At 40.9% G+C, this 15412-nt stretch overlaps 2 protein-coding genes across 2 annotated transcripts in view; one reads left to right on the top strand and one right to left on the bottom strand.

Moving 5' to 3' along the window:
- The window catches only part of LOC126383971 (collagen alpha-1(XIV) chain-like), an 849933-nt gene that overhangs the window by 577507 nt on the left and 257014 nt on the right, over nt 1-15412 (top strand). The gene's annotated exons all lie outside the window — the stretch shown is intronic.
- Nucleotides 1-15412, bottom strand: part of LOC126383946 (venom phosphodiesterase 1) — an 81642-nt gene that overhangs the window by 10757 nt on the left and 55473 nt on the right. The window contains exons 19-23 of the mRNA XM_050034712.1: nt 10987-11032; nt 9857-10011; nt 8436-8571; nt 573-650; nt 354-486 (exon numbers count right to left, since the gene is read on the bottom strand). Of these exons, the coding sequence (XP_049890669.1) occupies nt 354-486; nt 573-650; nt 8436-8571; nt 9857-10011; nt 10987-11032 (548 nt within the window). The remainder of the gene's footprint in view (nt 1-353; nt 487-572; nt 651-8435; nt 8572-9856; nt 10012-10986; nt 11033-15412) is intronic.

Below are 15412 nucleotides of genomic sequence, written 5' to 3'. Positions count from 1 at the left end.
GCAACATTGATTTACAATTGTGGTGACCTCCTCCCAGGCTACCTTTGCATCATCAGCCCGTGGAGGTCTGCTCGCAGTTCCGTATATCCGGACACTGCGAGCTTGGACCTCCCGGACCAAAACATCAGTTTCCTCCTGGGAGAAGTTTGGCTGTCTGACGCTGCTGCTCTCTTCTGCCATGGTGCTATATATATACATATATATATATATATATATATATATATATATATATATATATATATATGTACATATATATATATATATATATATAGTGTCAAGGCTGTTTTTCTTGAAGAAGAAGTTGTTAAAGGGGTAATTGTTCATTCACATCATTCATCATGACTGGAACTCACTCTTGGATCTGCTCTGGAGTGTCGAATCGGCCATCATAGTTGAAATCGAAGGCGGGGCCCGTCACCACGTTAATGCCGTTGTAAACAGAGGCATATTTCTTCAATAGGGTGCTGTGAAAGTAGTCCCAGATCTCTGCAAGAGGACAGAAGATTTAGTTCAAAGACAAAAGGGAATTTATGCAGCGTAGTTTTTGCTGTGATAATTAATCAGTAACTTACTCTTAAATTCAGGGTACATTGGCACCACATTACTCATCAGTAGAGCATCGTACTGCTGCTCTGCTGTTGCATTCAGATCTGTAAAAAAACACACAACAACAAACAATGATTGTTGGATGTGGTTACACGTGGGGAGACGAAGAACGTCACTGAACTTGTACAATTACCTATCCTGTGTAAAGGCAGGTTTTCTGTTTCCCATTTCATTTGCATGACAATGTTTAACAGTTAAACCTTAACCTCAGTTCTAAGAAACAAAGCACTCGGATGCATCATCTCACTGGGCTTGAAAACAGTCTGATGTGTCTAATACATCAGACGAGTGATACTTCATCCAGAGTTGTCTCCACCACACATCCTAATAAACCAGCGCCCTGCATAGACGGCAACACCATAGCGTATAACATAGAGGAAACTGAAATATGTCTCCAAATTTCTACTTCAAACAAACTGGTTTAAATGAATACTGTTATGCTGAAGAGTTGCTGTGAAGGCAATCGCACCAAAAATAAATCCCAAAACGCTGATCTCCAATTTGTTCCCTTGCCATGTCCTATAAAAGAAGGATATAGAAGGGCTTTGGCTCCAAGCAACAGACCAGACCCAGCATCACGCCATTGCCAATCCTGTGTCCCCTATTAGGGGAAAAAGCACGGACACATCAGGAGAGAAATGGGAAATGCTGAAAAGCTGTTGTGTACAAGTAAACCAAGGTTTTTCTCTTTGAGATTTGAGACACATGAATTGTGAATATTCACTGTCAGTGTGGTAGACTGCTTCGAATGGGAGCAGGCGGTCAAAAAAACTATATAAAACTAAATGAACTGTGGCTCCCGCGATGTGTTGGAATACAATAAGATTAGAAGTACTACTCCTGATCTCCAGACCCCTGCGCCAGGGAGAGGAGGGGGTCCAGTTTGGGCACCACAGAATTGCTTCCTTGCTTTTTGCAGATAATGTGGTTCTGTTGGTTTCATCACACTGTGACCTCCAGCATGACCTGGGGAGGTCTGCTGCCAAGTGTGAAATGGATGAGAGTCAGCACCTCCAAATTTGAGGCCATGGTTCTCTGCTGGCAAACGGTGGGTTGCCCCCTCTGGGTTGGGAAACAATTACTGCCTAAAGCAAAACAGTTAAAGTATCTTGGGGGTGTTTTTCACGAGTGAGGGTAAAATGGAGCGTGAGATGGATTGGCAGTTTTGCGCAGCTTCAGTTGTGATGTATGAGATGGAAGGCAAAACGTTTGATTCACTGGTCCATCTACGCCCAACCCTCACCTTTGGTCATAAGCTTTGAGTAGTGACCAGAAGAATAAAATTGTGGATAAAAGCAGCCAAAATGAGTTTCCTTTGTGGGGTCAGCCTTAGAGACAGGTTGAGGAGCTCAGACATCAGGAGAGAGCTCAGGGTAGAGCTGTTGCTCCTTCACGTCAAACGGGGCCAGCTGAGGTGGCTTGGGCATCTGATCAGGATGCCTTCTGGGCGCCTCCCATTAGAGGTGTTCCAGGCACATCCAACTTGTAGGATGCCTTGGGGTAGACCCAGAACATGCTGAAGGGATTATATATTTCATTTGGCCTGGGAACGTCTCAGGAACTCCCTGGAGGAGCTGGAAAGTGTTGCTGGGGAGAGGGACATCTGGAATACTTTGCTCAGTCTGCTGCCTCCGCAACCTGGCCTGGAATAAGCCATAACAATGGATGGATGGATGGATGGATGGATGGATGGATGGATGGATACTCCTGATCAGTGGGTTCAAGGTCTGTCTCTTTACCAGCCCTCTTTATATGCCTGTTAATTGGTAGGTAGAGGTAAACTTAGGTAACACAGGTAAACTTGTTCACTACTGTTTCACTCCTTTAATTATACACATTTGAGCAATTTGATCAGATAACATTTGGAAAGTATTGAAAAGACACACGATTGAGTTACTTTATTCCCATTTAAGTTAGCATAGAGCTACATTTGTTACCCACATGATCATTTTATGAAAGATAATAATAAAAGAAGTAGAAGTAACAATAACCATTTCCGGAGGGTAATTTACCTCAAAACATGACACAGAATGTGATAAACATTTGCATTTTGTGTGTAGGTTATGGTTGCAACCGTAACATACTGCTGCACATATGTAATCGGAATCCTCCTCTGCTGCTCTCAAACTGCAGGATGGGGCAAGAACACACACACTGTGGTGAAGGAGCAGGCAGTAATGATCAATAGTCAAGCAGGAGTGGGATTAAGAAAACAGTTCCATGCAGGGCTCTAGGTAAGTGGCTAAATTATGCTGGTGACAGTTACAACTGTTGGAAGGGTGGTGTTAGCTGGAGCAGGAGGCAGCTGAGGAAACTGTACAGGAAAATACTAAGAAATACAGCTTTTGAGGGAAATGTAGACTTAACCTTTGAGTGTTCTAATGAAACAAGATATTAATCAAGCAGCATGGGAGGATGTCTTGAGGCTTTTATTACAGAAATGTCTACCAAAGTTATGTTCCAATATATTATACTGTAGCAGTATCAAACTGTTGTCTTCAACTAAATCTCAACGTTAGCATGTTGTATTTGTGGGGAAAATGTGTCATGATTAACACGTTTGTCTGTGAATGCTGCGAGTTATAACGTAGCTGCGTGTACTTGTGCTTGACATTGTCTCTATTAAGCCATGTTTAATGTGTGTTTTGGAGGTGTAACTGCAGAGTGACACAGACACACCACCGCACAAATAAAAATGCTCACAACGGTGTAGGTGACGTGCATAGGCTACGAGCGTAAGGTCTACGTACAACCATAAATCCCCTTTAAGCAGTATCTCGCCACTGTGTTGGGTCATTGATTCACTTGGAAATGGGAAAATTGAAGAAAAATGACGGCAATCAACCTCATTTTATTAAGGTATTGCTTTACGCTCAGGCAAGGTTGAAAAATAATTTTTAAACATGTCTATGAAATAAACATTTGTTTTAAGGGATGCTTCTCTGATTTTCAATCAGCTTTGTATCATAACTGTCATGACCTGTCAAGCTACCTGAGTTCATGTTTATTTGTCATCCATGTGTTTCTTGTTTCATTTCACCGTCTTGTCTTGTTTCAGATCCCACATCCTGTCAAGTTCCCCTCCTTTATGATTACTTGCCCTACCCTAATGTGTTTCACCTGTGTCTCATTGTATCCCTTGTCTTAGTTTATTTAAGTCCCTGTCTTCCCCTCCTTTGTTGCCAGACTGTCTTTACCTTTGAGTGAGAGTTCCAACATTTTCCTAGTGCTTCTTGTGAGTGTGTTTTTGACTGTTTTTGCCTTTTGACCACCCTTTATGCCTGTCAAATTGGATACCTTTGCCTGTGTTACTGATCATCTGTGTACCAACCTGAGCCCGATTAAAGACTCTGAACTTTTATATGTGAGTCTGCTTTGTGAGTCCTTCTCCAGTTTGTGCTTGACACTAACAATGTGGGAAGTATGTGTAAATGAACTATGGTTAACTTCCCTCCATTTTACCAGTGCCTAAATAAAAAAATTGTTGGAAGACACCTTTTGCATCATCCGGTGGAGTTATGCTGGCCGTCAGACTGTTGCTGAAACTACAGGCTGTACTTACTTACATATTTTCGTATTGCCCAATACCCATGTCGCCACCATAATAATAATAATAATACATTTTATTTCTGGGCGCCATTGACATAAAGAGTATAGAGTAGATCAAGAGACAGACCCACTGCCTGCTATCTCTGTCTCAAGGTCAGACTAAACTTTGACCAAACTCTAAAACTAGGAAGGGCTGATCATACTGTATAAATCAAAATAATGTTACTGCATTGCCTATATCTTGGCTAAAATGTTTGCAGAAACATACTTTAGTTCTGTGTTTTGCTGTAATATTGAGTGTTTATGAGCAGGATGTGGGTGCCATACTTTTTCTTGCACAGTAAAATACATAGGCTCAAACGGTTAAACTAAGCAAATATATGATCAAATATAAACCAAGACTCTGTTACTGCGTTGCGTCAGTCTTGCCTCAAATGTTTTCAGGAACAAGTTTGAGCTCACTGTTTTACAGTAATACAAAATCATTTAGTTACAGCTGGCCGCCTTTATGTCAAACGGAAGAGTTTATATTACATCTCCCACCGGCAGGGTGTTTATTGGTCCAGTGCAGCACAGTGCATTCTGGTAGTTGTAGGTTTTAGGAAAAATTAATTACACAGTTCTTCTTCTCTGCTTTTTTCTGATTCTGTAGCACCAATGTCAAAAGTATTTGCATCTTTCTACTGCATAGACATCCCAGTTCTATGAAAAGACTGTCTGAATTGCATTGACATCTATATAATCTTCAGCTTTCTATCCCCCCAAAAAGTGTTTCAGCCTTGACATTTTGCAAAGTAACTGTAAACCATTGTTTAGGTCTTTAAGTATCATAGTTCATTCTCTTTTAAAAATACAGGCTAAAGGCTTCTAAGAGACAATGTTTTATATGTTTTTTAAATTTATAATTTATGTTTAAAAAAAAAAGCTAATTTTGGTATGTTAAGTCAGTCTGACCTGCTGCATTGTGAGAACAAGAAAGAGAAAATACTAAAACTGCCTCAGTTCTGCAGAAACCAACACTTCCCTCCCAGCAACATGGTTACTGCAACAAGTGTGATAAGTGAAGTAAGACAGACTTCCTGCAGAGCTCAAGGGAGTTGTTTTTGATTCTTCAGTCAAGGCACTTCATTGACTAGGGTGTAGTCAATGAAGTGCCTTGACTGAAGAATCAAAAACAACTCCCTTGAGCTCTGCAGGAAGCAATGTTTCCCGTGTGCAGATTGATGTCAAACTGCAAGATATGGAGAAGAGATATCCCACACATTTCCAGAGAACAGAAACCTTGAGGTGTTTTCGTTTAAATAAAGGGTCGCAACTCCAGCCAACTTTGAGTCATTCATTCTCGTTAGCTTTATTTTCTCTGACACACTCACTCTTCTTTCATTTCAGATCTCTGAGTCCCAAGGGCATAGTTTCATTTGAAAATTGGTAGGGACACACATTAGGTCTCATTCATGAAACGTGAGCAGAACAAATTTGTGTGTAAACTGTTCACAGAGGGAAATTTACATGTATTTCGGCATTCATCAATATGTTATGCTTTTCGTAGGTACTAACACAATCTACACAAGCACCTGTTACCTCCTTCCAGGCCTTTGGTTCACCTGTCCCTGTCACACCACAACTAATAGAAGAAAATTAAATGTTTTTCTCAACCCCACTTCACCTAAAATAACTTCAGTCTCTGAGTCAGAAAAGTTTTTCTTCCTCTCTCTCTTACTTTGCTTGCTCCATGTTCGCAGGTCCACAGGATGCACCACTCCATAGTAATGATCTACTCCTTATATAATACATTTTTTACATTTTTTATATGGTGGTCTCTGGCTATTAATGGGTGGGATGTGCGCTGTCAATATACAGTTGATTGGCATTCATAAACATACACACGTGCCACAATCATATCCGAGTTTTCCACTGCATTCATAAATCCAGAGTAGGTTTTTAGTACCAAGGTTTTTTATGTACAGATCTACTCACAGATTTACTAACATTTCATGAATGAGACCCATTAATTGGGGGGTCTGAAGGTCATCCCCCAGAAAATTTTGAGCATTAAACACTTCATTTCCTGCATTCGTGAAGATTTATGCACCCATTTATGGGGGAAATGTCTTTATTTATGTAAACACAAAATTTAGGCACCATGGTAGGGGTAAAGTAAAATCTGAGATTTACATCTAAACATATTATACATGTTACAAAACACTTGTCGAAAACACCCGAAAAGACTGGGAACTATATAGTACTAACATGTGGTGTAACTCCACATTTGAGTAGTAGCTCAGACCAGGGTCCAACAACAACACAGCTGTGCTCCATTGACTCTAATGCAATCGTTTCAGATCTCCTTCATTTTCAGGCTGGTTTTGTGGATTTGGAGCTAAATGTTGTGCCTGAAACCTTGGGGCAAGTGATACTTGTTACTTGGAGAGGTACACATTTCCTCCCTGTTCCAAAACCAAAATCGAACCCGTTAGCTGGCCAGCTACTGAAGATACACAGGCTGCTTTTGCTTTTTACTGATCATAACACACACAAAAAAAAAACCTACCCTACCCTGCTGTACAGGAACCAGTGAAGGGAAGCAGGGAAACTTTGCTGATATTCAACCAGCTGTGTGTCATCACATTGTACGCAGATGAAAATTGTCCGGGTGCTGGCAGCGGCATGGGGCGAAGCCAAACACTGTTCATCTGCACACACTGTGATGCCACACAGCTGGTTCAGTATTGGCAAAGTTTCCCTTTATATTCATTGTCTTCTGTTGTGATCACCAGTGATGTGGTGGTTCACTTTTACACTGTGATCTGTAGCCTATAGTTCGGCTTTAGCTTCTAACTGTCTTTGTCTTTTTTAACCTGTTGTTGCTGCTCAGTCAGTTTCACATCCTGGATATATCCTTCAAACACATTTTGTAGACTCCTCTGTCTGCTTCTCTCTGGAATCACTATTTCATTTTTCCAAAAATATAATAATATTTCTTCAGGGAGTGCAGTTAGTTACAGTGTGGGCTTCATGGTTACTCCACAGCTTGTCGGACCATCACAAAGGGGTAGAGCTTAGTGAAATGTCAACACTATCTATTTTTTCATGATTTTGAAATGTAATTTTATGCACTTGGCAATTTTTTGATGAATCAAATTTGGCTGGGTGCTTGATAACACATTTGTCTGTGGTGTGACAAACTAATTACACATATTTATTTTTGCTTTACCCAGACTTTAAAAATGGAATATAATGCAGTCAGGCTTTCAGATATTCTGTATTGGCTTTACATTTTTATTTTCCTGTAGAGCAGCTTTTCTCATTTTATGTTATCTCTGCTGAGTCAACACACACATGTAGGCATTATTTACTTTTACCTCCTCTTTTGTGTCTTTTGCTTGGGGAAGTAACCTCTTTAAATGCACATGTGGTACCTATTCACATCACATAATTCATAAACCCGAGCAAGATTTCTGCTCATGTTCAAAACTGTCTGCACATTCAGAACATATCCCACACATCCGTGATGTCTCCATCTAGTCATCAGCTGAGCACAACAAGATATCAACAAGCTTTTGGTAACTTTTGATAAGCTTGGTCTAATAATGACCCAGAGAAAATCTGGGACAAATCTGAGCAATAGTTGGAGATGCATCAAAACTGTTTTTCCAAAAAATACTAAATGGCGGACAATCTAGTCAGCAGACTTTAATGGTTCTTTAGGCTTTTTTGTAGAGCTGAAACTGAATTTTTGGTCCTTGATTTCAGCACCATCATCAGGTTGATCTGCATTATATTTCTTGAGCAGCATTTGCACACAACTTCCAATCACTAGTGAAAATTTCACATGTCAATGATGTACCATCTCAAAGAAATTCACAAAAACATTTCTTAAGAAGAAGAATAAATCAGGTCTTTTTTGACATGATCAGCTTGAAGGGGAAACATCTGGTTAGGACTCATTTTTATTACAGAATTTTGCTGTTTGGTGATGAGGGGGTTTTGCTAGTCCGTCTACTTGAAACACCAGCAGGCTCCTATAACAGCAGATTTCCAAGACATGATGGCAAATTCCTACATCATCTAACACATGTTTGTGTGATAATAAGATAGGGGGTGGATGGGCTGAAATTCTGTGGAAGTGTGTGTGAAGGAGTGATAGAGAGACAGAGGAACTGTGTATCAATAAATGTGTGTGCCTGTGTGATTGTGTACATGAAGCATGAGGGCGCGACTGACTCTGGGCTGTGTGAAGCTCTCCGTTAGTTTGGTGTCAGGTGAGTGCTGATGCTTACTGGGTGAGTACAGGAAGGCATGGGTCAGGTTCCTTGCAGTGTTGTACTGGTCACATCTGGGACTCTGGGATGCTGGGAGTCTGATATCAGGCCTCAAACAGTTTGGCATCGCCGGTGGCAATGGGTCCAAGTTCATCTAGAAGAATGGAAAAACCTAAGCTTTAGTTTAAATACAGTAATCAGCTTCAGATGTTATTAGACGCCCTTAAACTCAATACCATTAAAACAACGTATTTTTCCAATAAATAATATTTTAAATTTAAATTTAAATTTAATAAATTTTGTTTGTATATGCTTCAGTTTTGAGATAAAGTAACTCTGACTAAACTGTGGGGCAGCTGTGGTCTTTGGATTGTAAACTGTTTCACTGGAAATAGCTTTTATCAGAGAAGTCATCATTGAAAACTGTATGAAACAAAATCTATCTGCGTAACATTAATCCACTACAGATTAGAATTTACTATAAACTACACATTTAAACAGCTCTCAAGTACAAAAAAATTACCCTGGGATCTATGAAAATAAATCAGCAGGCGATTTCCTTCTCTTTCAGCAAAATACAAAATGATTGAGTTTTTTTTCCCACCTGGACCTTTATGCTCTGCCATTTCTCCTCTCATCATTATGCTGTAACCTGTGACAGGCTGTTACGCTACCATAACTGTCTCACATTCACATATATGTAGTTTTTTTGTCAAGCCGCGATACCAAAAGTACATTACAAAATGTTTATGACAAATCACTTGACAACACCGACTCCTGTGTGAGCGTGGTGAGATAGGAGAGGGAGAAATGCTGTGCTGCTGCCGGAGGAGCCACTGAATGAGTTCTCTCTGCAGAGAAGGCAACTCATGGTAAGTTGCTTAAGAGTCTGAGAAGTCCGGCGCTGTTCAAAAAACATTGAGGACACTCAGGCCTAACGACACCACTGTTTATTCCACTCTACTGAAGCTGCTCCTGTTTTTGGAACCACCACAGAGTCGCCATGCTTGTTGCTGTTGGTAAGTATGACATCATCAAATCGAAATATTGCGAGCATCAAGATATGAATTTTTCATATGATATTAAAAATTACACCGGTATTATCATGAACGAGATGATATGGCACACTCCTTGCCAGAACTCTTGAATTCATTGTGCAACTGCAACCAAATTTAGATTATATATGCAAACATCATACATGAGCGCACCTGCAAAATGTTATGGTTCATGTACCAATAGGTGGCGTTATACTAACAGCCTGAAATTAAACTGCTATGAATCAGTGATCAGAAATTGGAACTTGAAATTGTGCACAAGTCATCCTTGAAAATTATATATTATATATTAGATACACATTATATATTACCGTGTGTCTTTTTGGTTTTGGTATTAAAATCATACATAATTATTATTTGTTTTTTCACCATTGACAAACTTACAGGCTTATCAATAGTGAAGGAGCTCCACAGAGGCATCAGGGCATCGTGGCTGTAGGCGCTGATGAAGCCCTCCTGATGTAGGATACAGTAACTCCGGTCAGGCTGCAGCATTCGTGGGCGGCCAAACAGCATGTGCTTCTTGTCTGCAGCGGACACTGAAAGATCAAAAGTTCAGTCGGTGGAATTTTGATAATGCTAGGGATCAGCAGGGATACTGTAGTGTAAAATGAGCCTTAACTGCAAACAGTGATTAAATGACAATCAGTAAGTATTCACCAACATAGATTGATTAGGTATGGAATATATGTTGAATCAACGTACTCATTTACACATCTAGCCATGTATTGTACTCATCCACACATACATCTGGTCATGTATTGCATGAAAGCCACTGAGATTAAATGTTTTTAAAAAATTAGGTAAGACTTTGCTCGGACATAATGGTGGGGAAATTTGAGTCCAGGCTGGCACCGCATGGTCATACCCAGGTGGCTCGAGAGATTACTCATCAATGGTGAGATCATGTTCAAATGTGCCAAAAGAGTACACCATTATGTTCTGGCTCATGTGGGAAGGATTAAGGAAAAAAGGTGGAGATTCAGTAGAACCTCCACCTGCGTAAAAGGGAGAGCGCAGAGAGTGAATCTTCAGTCTTGTTCCGGAGCTTGACTCATGAATTGTATGTGTTGCTGCTTGTGAACACATTAAACTCAGTTGCACCTGATTGTAAGTGTCTTCAGTGATTTTCTAAGTACTATCCTTTTGATTCTAAGATATTTTTTGAGTAAAGGCCAGTCCAATCAAAGGCGTTGAAGCCAAGGTCTGGAGCCATCTCACCCAGCTTCAGACATTGATTTTTGCTTCATCAATACGAATGCAAGTGTCAAGAAGTCAATTCAGTAATGTGGAGAAATTTTTAAAAGGACACACATATGAGACAGAACAGTGCAAGCAGTTTCTTTAAAGTGCATTCAGTTTTGATATTAAATGTAAAAATTTAAAGAAAAAATAATGGCAAGATTTTAAGGAACTGACCTAGAGTCCAAAAATCGATAAAATAAAAACTCAAATTCGAGAGACAGAGATATTTAAGGTACAGACTTTGTTTAAAGGCCTGTGAGCCTGCTCACCTTCTGCTGCTGTCAGATTCAGACGGCTGTTGACAGTATTATCACTCTAAAAACAGAGAACAAGAAAACAAACCAAAACATAAAATGTTAAATAAGTGGAAGTTAATGTTTTTTTGTTTTTTTTCTAGCATAGTACACATTTACATATTTAAATGTGGTAAAATACATTTCAGTATAGGTGTAGATTTTTGGGGGACACAGGTGACATGTCCCCCTCAATACTTTGAGCATGTGATAAAAACATGTAAGACGAAGGGAAGTTTTATTTTGACAGAATAAAAAACCATCAATTGATGCAGAAAAGGCATAAACTGATGCAAAAACATTCACCATAATACAGAAAATTAAATGTTTGGAAGCTATGTCTCTGAGACAGGGCCGTCGCAACCGGACAGGCAAACTAGGCAATTGCCTAGGGCCCCGAGCTGGAAGGGGGCCCCCAGAGACGGCTGACATTGGTCCATATCAATGACAATATGATGGAACCCCTTTAGACACTGCAACAACGACAACATGTTGGAATCTCCCCTAATGGGGCCCCCTACTAGCTGCTGCTTGCGAGTGGCTAAGTAGGGTGACCAGACGTCCCGCATTGTGCGGGACTGCACAGCATTTCTGTCTCTTTTCACTCATGAAACGGTACCTCACAGTACCACTATTGTGGGATAAGTTCAAAGTCCAATCGCAAGAGGGTGAGTGTCCATGCGCCGTCCCAGAAGTACCTGAACAGCCGAGCTGCCAGACGAAGCAAAAAATGAATAAAGGCGTTTCTATGATGAGGCGATTCGAAGATGGCGGACGCTGTGCGCTGAGATTTACAAGACAAATGATGGTAAAGTGATTGTTGAAGATAAACTGCTCAACTTTCTTGCTATGAAAATTAGGACAATGAGTCAAGATTAGATCGTGATGCTGGCAGCAAACGCCTTTGACTCTGAATGGATTGAAGCATCTAAGAAAGTTTTGTTTGAGCTGTGCCCCACTACGCAGCGCAGTGTGTCACACAAAGGGCCACAGAAGGATGCTTAAAGCATCAAGAGCTGCCTGAAAGTGATGAACGAGCGTGGTGAGAATATGCCAAGATTTGTTTCGCAGTACTTGGATGAGCTACAGTACCACCCGTCACGTTCACAAGCATGGATGTCTCAAGCCTGCTGGCGAAATTGGAGCACTTGCAAGCGGATGTTTGCTCCATGAAATGCGCCATGCAGCTTCAGGCTAATGCTCGTGAAGACATGAGAACTATTATTAAGCAATGTGTGAATGCGCTGGAAGCTTCAGCTGACCAGGCGCTAGGGGATGGCCGGGCTGTCAGTGCCGCTGAGGACTTGGGGAATGACACTGTGGTTGGCATTTTGCCCGGAGTAGCGCGGGGAGGTGCCATGGGATTGGTTGCCGGGAGTGAGGCGCCGGCAGCGACACCCAATGCCGCGTGTGGTGAGCTTGCTGGAGGTCCTGGAGGATTGGTCTCAGAAACCCGCTCCCCTACGTGGAGTCACATTGTAAGAAAAAGACAGTGTCCTGAAACTACGCTGATAACCCAGCCCAAGAAACTGCCCGCTCTTCTGAAAAAGAGGAACGGCATCTCCGTTGTCAGGACTGGAGCTGGTAACATCAGCACAGTAAGGACCAAACTAGTGAATGTGTTTGCCACCAGATTTGACCCAGACCTAGATGCAGAGACTTTATCTGTTTATCTTAAGGTGAAACTAGGGCGTGAATGGAATTGTCTAAAGATTGGCACTGAAAACCGTAGATTCAGCTCATTCAGAGTTTCTGCTGAATGTAAGGAGGTAAATGAAATGTATAACCCAGATTTGTGGCCTGATGGAGCATTAGTTTGTCGGTATTATGAGCCGCATAAGATGACCATAGCTGGTCTGGTCAAAATACTTCTGATGCAGCTAAGGGTCTGGGTCTGCCTACAGTTTTTTTTAACAGGTTCCTAAAGCCATGAACAATGACTGTTCAGGTTCTGTGTCTTATACTGTGTCTTCAGGTGACATTTTTGTCGAAACAGGACCTCAGACAGTTGAGCTCCTTAAATCCTGACTTCCATGGAGCTGGGGAGTCTACAACCGACCTCAGCACAGGAATATTCAGGGGCAGGATACCCGTGGGTGTAGCTATTCTCTGGCGGAAACAGCTACATCTGCTGATAAATGTGATCAGAGTTGGTGTCAATTGGTGCATTGCAATACGGTACACACGGAAAAATAGAGAACTTGTGAACTTGAATGTATACACACCCTATGAGTGTAATCAGAATGAGGATGATTATTTGAATAAGCTGGCTTTTATTCATTCTTTTAACCAAGATAACTCCAACACCAGTGCGTATGTCATAGGGGACATAAATGCAGTTATTACAGATAGATCAATATTTGCTAATCACTTGAGAAAGTTTTGTGAGAACAGTAATTTAATCCTCTCCAGCAATCTACTACTGCCTGCTGATAGTTATACTTTCATCATTAAAAAAATGACAGATGATGAAGATATCTATAGGCAGTGCTGCAGGCTGTATGTGCAAATACTCTTGCTCGCAAGTTTCAATCATGTTCAGACACTGTGAAGGTGGCTCTGTTCAAAGCATACTCTACATCCTTTTACACAGCTCATTTGTGGACAAATTATAAGAAAGCAAGTATGCAGAAACTACGAGTAGCATGATACTCTGCGAATTCTGTTGAGGAGACCTAGATGGCTCAGTGCAAGCGAATTGTTTATAAATGTACGTGTCAATACTCTCCAAGCTGTCTTGAGAAACTTGATGTATAGATTTATATGTCGACTTGGTGCTTTGAGAACGAAATTATATATAACTTTATTTCAGACACAAGATTGGTCCATAGATAAAAAAAAAAAAAGTATGAAAAAAGTACAATACAATAAATAACATTTTAAGTATGACGAATATCAAGTACAGCTCTGTCAAATACCAGTCATGCTGCTGGAGTATAAATGCCTCTTTTTAGAACTGTAAAGTTTGTCATGGATATTAATTTATGCACTTTTAGCACATGTATTGTTTGGTGTTTTTTAAATATGTGTTATGTGTTATCTGTCTTTGTATTGTGTGTCTTGAATATGGACTTGAGTCTGTAATAAAGTTTAACATAACATATGATTTAGAGATTTGTAAGCCTGTGCATTAAGTGCCTTTACCAATTAGATTAAAAATATTACAAAAAACAACTGCTGACCTGCAGAAAGTAGTGTGTCCTTTATGTAGCAAAGTGGAAAGTAAGAGTGTGGTTTGTTAATCTGATGTTTTGCTGAATAGTAAAATATTGCAGTTAACGCGCATCCTGCAGTACACCGACAGAGAAGCTAATGTTAGCATTGGGCTAATACGAGCTACAAAAGTAGCTAAGTTGGCTAACGTTACATATTTCATGAAAATAAGTAATCCCCCCGAAGCAAAACAAATAATTACCTGTCTAACAGAAAGACAGCAACCTCTGCATCACTTTTCAGGCCCTTCAGCTCCCTCAGTTGCCTCCGCCATTCAAAAGCTGCGATGTTGGTTGACTCTGGTTTGTCCTCTCGTTTTATCCAAAGCCTTTTTCGTCGCAGCCTTTTCTGCCTCCGGCTTTATTTTCTTAGCCTGTTTAGCGGGGTGAGCCGTTACAAGTAACGCTGGAAGTAGTACTTTTGGCCGCATTTTCTCTGCCATTGTTCAGCAAACTTATTCTCCTGCTAACTCGGTATTTCTGCTGAGGAGTGTGCTGAATATTTCCGGCAATGGTGACACATGATGAGTGCAAGCAGGGAGGAGGGAGGGACAGAGGGGTGTGGGCAGGACGAGACATGAAGGCATCTGATTGGTTCTTTCCACTCGCACCGAAAGGCAGGGATTGGTCAGTTTTTACAGGCCTGCAGCTGCCAAGGAGGTCAGATTTTTTTCTTTCCTTTTTCTGAACACATTGGGTCTCATTCCTGAAAAGTGAGTAAATCTGTGTGTAGATTTGCACATAAAAGCCTACGCTACTAAAAACCTACTCCGGATTCAGGAACGCCGCGGGAAACTCAGATTTGATCGTAAACACGTGTGTATGATCATGAATGCCAAACCATCGTAAAGTGATAGCGTGCTCCCCGGTAATCAGCAATTAGCATAAATCCCCGCCCATGAATAGCCAATGACCACCATATAAGGAGGTGTAGGTGCATCCAGTCGACCTGTCAGTCATGGTGCAAACAAAGAAAGAGAGGGAAAGAAGAAAGAATTTTTCCGAAGCGGAGATCAAAATAATTTTGGGTGAAGTGGACTTAAGAAAAAACATTTTATTTTCTTCAGTTAGTAGTGGTGTGACAGGGACAGGCAAAGCGAAGGCCTGGAGGGAGGTAACAGATGCTGTTAATGTTGTCTCCGTAGTACAAAGAACCATGTCAGAGGTGAAGCGTAAATGGTTTGATATGA

The sequence above is a fragment of the Epinephelus moara genome, chromosome 22 (assembly GCF_006386435.1).
Source record: "Epinephelus moara isolate mb chromosome 22, YSFRI_EMoa_1.0, whole genome shotgun sequence".
In the NCBI taxonomy this organism is placed as follows: domain Eukaryota; kingdom Metazoa; phylum Chordata; class Actinopteri; order Perciformes; family Serranidae; genus Epinephelus; species Epinephelus moara.
The sequence above is the reverse complement of the archived record's forward strand: the minus strand, read 5'-3'. Positions and strand labels throughout refer to the sequence as shown.